This window comes from Eurytemora carolleeae, unplaced genomic scaffold, assembly GCF_000591075.1.
Source record: "Eurytemora carolleeae unplaced genomic scaffold, Eaff_2.0 scaffold438, whole genome shotgun sequence".
In the NCBI taxonomy this organism is placed as follows: domain Eukaryota; kingdom Metazoa; phylum Arthropoda; class Copepoda; order Calanoida; family Temoridae; genus Eurytemora; species Eurytemora carolleeae.
Window position 1 is genome coordinate 242978 of NW_019396620.1, and position 7768 is coordinate 250745.

General features: G+C 30.1%; 1 protein-coding gene across 1 annotated transcript in view; it reads left to right on the forward strand.

Annotated features, from left to right (window-relative positions):
• The window catches only part of LOC111706420 (uncharacterized), a gene marked incomplete in the record, with an annotated part of 14097 nt that extends 7848 nt beyond the window's left edge, over nt 1-6249 (forward strand). Inside the window, 3 exon segments of the mRNA XM_023479296.1 lie at nt 431-526; nt 5852-5913; nt 6002-6249. Of these exon segments, the coding sequence (XP_023335064.1) occupies nt 431-526; nt 5852-5875 (120 nt within the window).
• Nucleotides 6250-7768: the final 1519 nt, after the last annotated feature.

The following is a 7768-nucleotide window of genomic DNA, read 5'->3' on the forward strand; positions in this document are numbered from 1 at the left end:
GTCTTGTTCTCATAAAAACTGGGAATGCGCCAATTCCTACCATGAAAATCCGCCAAATAGAATATTAAACCGGTTTTTTAAAACTCAACTCTGTGGAAAATGAGATGCAGCTTGAATCGGAAAGCTCAAGCCTTAAATAAAGCCCAACGACAGCTTAGACCCGAGCCGTATTTTCCCATATTTTTTTTAATCGCGGGCTCTGTACTATTAATTGCCAGGCTTACCCTGTATGGATACTGCAGGAAAATATAAAGAAAATATCAGAAATAAAGAGTTTAAACCCATAACAACAACAATATCTTCCGTAAAAAGGTTTCAAGGGTACCGTTGTAAATCGGGCATTGCCATCTTTGCATGGATGGTCACTTTGAATTAAGCTTAGTCTCACATGCCCCTTTAAGTTTGAACTAATTTTGATAATATTTGTCAGGCCTACCCTGAGTACTACAGTACAGACGAGGAGAAGGAGGAAGAAGAGGAAGAATATCGTTTCAGAGGGAAAAAGTTAATCCTGGATCATAGTAAGGTGAGAAAGATCTTTATCAGAGATTGTTTATTTGCGTCGTAATGTAGATTACTAAATCTCTTACATTCAGTGAACTCACCCCAATCTCAATCATAAGGTAGTACTGTTGCTACTTTGGGACTTCGTAACTTCTCTAGTTTGACAACCAAACATCTGATGATTTGAATAACTGTCTTCAGTTTATCAATAGTTCAGCAGAAAATTGAGTTTATGAAATAAACTTTTGTTTCTTGCAAAGAAATCTCGTATTTCTTTGGTATCTTTATAATGCAAATACTTATACCTCTATTTATTATGTGAAATGGGTGTGTGTGTACTCGGCACAATTGTTCCATGTTTATTTAAAAACATACTTTGAGGCTAACAGTCGTCTTCCACAGTATAATGGGTCCCGCTGTATTGCTTTTGTGTAAAATTATATACAGGGTTACCCACAAAGAATGAGATTGTAAAGACGACCTAACTTTTTATGGTTTATTTAATAATGATTTGTTAAAGAAGGAAACAAGTTTACAGTTGAAGGAAATCAGAAATTTAGGTAATCAGAGACCGAGTTTTAAGAATTTAAGCCGCGGCTCAAATTTTATTTGTCCCACTTAAATTTGTATTAAATTTGTCAAGATTCAAGCCGGCGCTCAATTGAAACCGGTTTTTGGGGATTTCAGACGCGGCTTAAATCCATTAAATTCTGACTCTCTTTGAATTCCCTTAAGTCATCTCTGAAGTCTTATTCTTTGCGAAAACCTGTTCTATAATGAAGTACGATGAAAAAATGGGGGCTTAAAAATCAACAGTAAAATGCTTTATAATTGTTTCTAGTAGTTTAAAATTCGCCCGCATCATGTTTAAAAGCTAGTCAACTGCAATTTTGATTTCATTTAAGGCTAGGAATTTATTATGTAGAATAAAAACACAACTTGTAAACTGTGAAATTTTACATGTAAGCTAGAATAATAAAAATATAAAAATTAAAAATATAGAATGTTGATTTTTTTTTTAATTAGTTTATCATGACTATTTAAGTCTTTAAACATAAAATTAAATATAAGCTTTATGAAATATTGATACAGTTAAGACGGTTCCAATCGTAAAAGTTATTTTTTTAACCCTGATAAAAAAAGAAAAACATAATTTTGTCAATCCCTAGATTTGAAAATTATAAATCGAAAAAGATTTAGATCTGTAATTTTTTGTAACATAATTTTTTTTAGAATAAAATATAAATCACAAAATTGTTTATCTTGAATGTTTTGTGTTCTATGACCTGTTAATAAATGCACGCAAAAGTGCAATTCTAGTCGGAAGAGGTTGTTTATTGAATCGTGTGCTAAAACTGTTCAAGTTAAATTATTAAATGATTTAATGATTTTGGCTCAAACTTGGCTGTCTTCCTGGTATCATAATGCTTAACGTTAAAAATTAATCATTTTCATGATTTATAGCAAATGTTGTAAATAAATTCAGATCCAGGCTAAATAAACCCATTTCACAATCAGGACTTGAAACTCCAGGCTGATGAATGAAGACATTTGATTTGATTCGATTCGATTCGATTCGATTTGATTTGATTCGATTCGATTTGATTTCTGCATGTAAAATGGTTATTTAAAATGTTTGTTTATGTAAATGGTTATTTAAAATATTTGTTTATGTAATCCTTTGGTTCGTTTTTTTAATTCTAATTCATCCGAATATCTTCTCCAAGGGTTGAAATTTTATAATTTACAAGATGAAGGGCCCGGCCTTGCCAGTGAAAAAAAAATCAAATTAAGGCTTTGTCACCCCAGGCTACCCATGATTGTCCACAGAAAAAAATCAGCCCATACAGTCCAGCTGTTTGGCCGGCTATACTCATCATATATTTCCGAATATTTTGTTTTATTACATGAATTTTTATTTTTATTGGTTTATTTTAATTAGGTTTTACAATATTTTTAAAATTTATATGATATCAGATGAAAATATCTTAAGGTTTCTGTATTTTCTTTATTTTCTTCTTTTCATTACATGAATTTATAGGAGAAGAATATTGTGTAAGAAAAGTAAATGTTTAGTTTTGAAGTAAAACTTATCAAAATTTCTTTTGAAAGTCTTGAGAAACGAATGAAATCAAATGCCCAACAATAAAAAGCTTTGTCTGATTGTTTTAATTTCTTTGAACTGATTATTTTCATTTAAGGTTCCTCTGCGTTAGTGACTTGTGCATTTCTTGTGAATAAGAAGCAAAATATAAAATATTGAGCCTATGTTGTAATCTCTGGCTGTCTGTCTGTGTGTTTGTTTGTCCGATCATAACTCAGGAACCCCTGCCTCAAATGTTGAACTCGGGAGACACACGNGTGGGTAGACTTAAAAAGCAAAAATTTAGTTTCCCGTTAAAACCGTTCAAGTACGGGTAAACGGCATGAGTAACTATTAGTAACCTGGACAGCCAAGCTAGTTTGATAATAATCTGATTTGTTGAGTTTTAAGTTATCCATCGAAACCACCCTCAAACTTTTTAAAGAGACCGTTGTAATTTTAATATACTAGAGGGTCATGTCAGAATCATTTATTTGACCATAAATGTGGAAGATGTCCTCGTTTTTCTACCTTAAAAAACTTCAGTTTCCTGCATTGTTTCTGAGCATAAATGTAATGAAAAAGAAGCAAAACTGGAAAATAATCAAGTGTCGAAGAGAAAAACATTGATTTCTCTTCATTCTTGATCAAACGACGCTTTTAAGATAACCTCTGTAAGTCAGATATTATATTCTCCAAGAAATGAGCGTCACTTGAAATTACGTCTAGTCCCTTTAAAGCATTTTCCCCTTATAAACACAAAAAGCGGGGAAAGGCAGGCCGCCATAAACCACAACATTTTCCCCTTCCATGCCACGTACTATGCACTGGAATATTTGTTTCTTAATTGACGTCTATTTACNCGGCTAAAAATATCTTCCAAAAGAAATATTTCGATCATCGATTTGTCAAATTGTTAACCTCGCAATCCATTAACAGTTGTTTATAGTATTAACGATATTACTCTATAAATTTCTATAAAAACCGTTAACGGTTTATATAATTTGTTGATAAAGGTCAAATGAGATATCCATTATACGGCCATGCTCTTACAAATTCTTTATTTTCAAACATTTCTGCTGCAGATACAACTGAAGAAAACTTCAACACTTTTAAGGCTAGGGAAAAGACAAGTAAAAAAGTTGTCATTTTTTTAAAAACCCATTTTTCATTCATTTTTGTTTTCAACCGTTAATTTTGTTTAAAGACTAATCCGTCGAGTTAAAATTATATGTTTAAAAACCCTTGAAATGTTGATTGCAAAACATGCGTCACATCTTATTATTTGTCAAAATCAAAAAAAAATTCTTCAATCTTAGAGTTAAAAGTGAATAAAAATAGTTTTCTAAAATTTACTTTTTGGAAAACTTAACATTTTCATGCTTATCTTGAGTTTTTACAGGCATTCTTTTAATGCTAATTTTCCATGTCATAAAAATAATTTTTGGCTATTCATTCATTTATGGTTTCTTTTCTAGCCTTTAATCTCTATTGTGAGAATCTACTATTTGTACAATATAAAACAACTAGGCTTTTAGAGCGCTTCGCGCCCATCTTCTGTTTCATGTGTGAGCATGTTCTCTTTGTGTACAATTAATTGTAAAACAAAACAAAAAATTGCGGATTTCATCAAAAAAAATTGGCGTAATTTCAAAACTTTTAAAAATTTAATGAAAATCGAATTTTGTTATTGGCAAATTTTCGAAAATTCGATCATCCATAAACCTTCCCTGGGGTCACGAGAGGTCCCGATCGGTTCAGCCGTTTTTATGTTTCTTGGATACAAACAGACAAACAAACAAACTTACTAACAAAAGTTCGTTGAATTATCAATTTTTTCGCGCAATTTTAAAATTTTACAAAAATTAAAAACATTTGGACACCAAATTTTGTAATTTTTTGCAGCAATAAACATTCCATGGGGTCATATGAGATCACACACAAAATTTTGGCCTTTTCGGTTCAGCCGTTTTGACATTTATTGGATACAATCGGACAAACAGACAAGCAAATCATGTATATATACATATATATATATTGATAGTCTCAATGTAAGTATGTGATGGTTTGTTATCACTGTTTTGGAAAACTCTTGTTTTGTCATCGACGTAGGAAACTACGTAGAAAAATATCGTTTTTCGTTTTAGTTCCTCGTTTTGTTAACAAAAGTAGGTCATTATTATTTTTTTTTTGAGAAAAAGATTGTTAACGACGACCCTTTGCTAATAACCGTCATTTCCCTGATAAAACAAGAAACATGTAAAAAAAATTGAAATTATATGTATTTATTATAATAGCGAAATTAACGTAAATGATCAAATCATTGTTTCGTTTTTAAAAGTTCAAAACAAATGGTTTGTTTGTTTTTAAAAACGATTAACGATGAACAATTACATTGAAGAGAACATCCTTTAAAAATATATATCTAAATAAAATAATAAGTCAAGTTTTTAAATCTAACATTTACTAAGGTTTTGAGTTCTCAAGTTTACAAAATTCCTAGCTACGAGCCTGCTATCTATCTATCAATTTATCTATCTATCTATACATATTTATCTATTATCTATCTATCTATCTCCTTGAAAGATAAGAGTAATTTTTATCTGTTCTATACTATCCTTCTACCTCAAACCTTATACTATAGATAAAATAAAATCATTTAAACATTAAGGTAAGAGATTGCTTAAGATTTTAAAAAGAAAACTCTGAAATAGGAAGACGACTTTAAAGCAATACTTTAGGTATTTGATGTTGTTACAAAGCAAATAGTTTTACTACACTTGTTAATGTGAATGGGTCTGTTTATACTGCACAATTACTGTGTTCCATGCTCATGGGATCATTTAAAAGCATAACTTGAGACTATTTCAGAGTTTTCTGGTTATCACTGTAAAAAATGGGTTACATTTTATAGTCTGTAGGATAAGAGTACACCTAGACTAACCTTAAATAGGTCTGGGCGCCTTTAACAAAACTTTAAAAGTCTTGGTCTTAGGCTGTAAACTGGACTTTTATAACTTAGGCTGTTATTCCTGTTTATTTGTATATAAACAATTTATAGCTTTTATTAAAGTTAATAACAACTTCTTGCATCACTTTTTAGTTTTCTTGAATATTGATATTTTTTTTTTGCAAAGATTTGTGAATATTCTAAATGGCATGGCCATGAAGGCTTTTCATAAGATTACAAATAAATATTAAAACTAAAGAAATCTTGTTCTGTACTTGTATAATGTGCAATAATAAACTATATTATTTTATTAGGCTAAACCTCCTTCAATCACCTGAAGTCCTAAAGCTGGCAAAACAGGATTAAATGGTCAAAGGTATTTTTTTCAATCAAGTTGAATTTCAACTTATGATATTTAAAAATAAAATTGTATTTAAAATTTTCTTTTTATAACTATTATTTAGGTAAAGGCCTAGGAGTGCCTGAATTGCTCTAAACATCATTTACTTGAAAGAAAAGTCTTGCTTTGCTTTACAACTGAAATCAGAAAATAAACACCCTAGAGACAAAATTTAACTTCTATGGGACAGAGCAGATTATTGTGAGATCTGACAAGGATGATTTACAAGATCTACTGCATTGTTAGAAGAAATCCTGTGGCCGTATTCGACTTATTGAAAATAAATTTTCTTGATAGAATTTCATAAAGGTTCAATGAAATCTGACAGAATCTGAAAAAGGTACAATATAATCTCCTAAAGGGTTTAACAGAATCTAAAAAAGGTTCAATAGAATCTCTTTAAGGTTTGATAGAATCTGATAAATGTTCAATAGAATCTAAAAAGGGTTCTATAGAATCTCATCAGGTTCCGAATAATCTGATAAAGGTTTAATAGAATCTGGTAAGGTTTAATAGAATTTGATAATGGTTTGAAAAAATCTCCTAAGGTAAAAAGTATCTGTAATTTTGATGACTTTATCATGGGAACTTCTCTAGTTCCAGAGACTACATTTTCATGGCTACATCAAAGTCAAACTATAACTTCTGGAAGGGCTCTTCTTGATACAGATATCCAAAGTTAAGGTGTATAATCGTGTTCCTCAAGGGGTTGTATCCAAGGGGAGTTAACATTGTGCATCTTCCCCTATTTTTACCTCTGCACTCGTCTTGAAGTTGACTTTGCTAATGACAGTAGTTTTAATAATTATTTTTAGTGAAATATATTCTTCATGTTAATTTTTACAAGGATTCTGTGCTCAGTAAATTCCTACTATGGTCCCAAGATAAAATACATACTTTTTTTGGTAGTGTTTCTTATTTTGAAAGATGCAACCAGGTTATGTTAATGTATTAATTGTTTATGTTTTGCTCCAAATGAATTAAAAACAATTTATTCTGTAAACTTGAGAAATAAATGTCACATTTTCATCCAATTAAACATTCTAAATCTTTTAGTTTTGCCAAATAAAATTTTAGCAATTACTAGCATTAGTTAAAACTATTTGTTAAAAAAATGTAAGCAATGTTAAAAAGTGAAAATATATGTTTTACCGGCTAAGGATTATTTACAGTATAAAAAAATATGAATTCTTTGAAGTTCATTCTTTAAAAAAAAAGTATAAAAATCTTTCAATCTTTGATTTTAACACTGTGTGAACTTTATTACTCTTTATCCAAAGGAATTGAATTTTTGCCACAAACTCAAAAATTTCTAATCCATATATCTTTGCAACGAGATGGTGTAAACGGATGATATTTCAAACTTAGACTATTTGATCTAACATATCAAAGGTCTACGATATCGGGTTGCTAAAATAAAGAGGGGAAACAGTTAGAGTTTGTGGCAAAAACTCATTTCCTTTTCTCCCAATTCTAAATATTAACCATCTACTTTCCAATATTGATTAAACACCCTTTTGGAAAGTAGTGATAAAAAGTAAAAGATTCTAAAGTTAAAACAATTTGTTTTAATATAATTGCTGTCAACTCTAGAAAGAATTTTTGCAAGTTATAAATGTTTTACTCTTAAGCTTTTAACAGTACCCAGTGTACTCTGCATATACATATATAAATTGAAATCAAGGTTTAAACTATTTTGTAAATTTTTCGTCATTCAGTGTACACATTTAGGCTTTGGTTGTGTTTATAAACTATTGAAATCTAATCTAACAGTCTCCATATTCATTTATATATCTTGGTAGATATAGAACCCAGTTATGATTTTGATTTT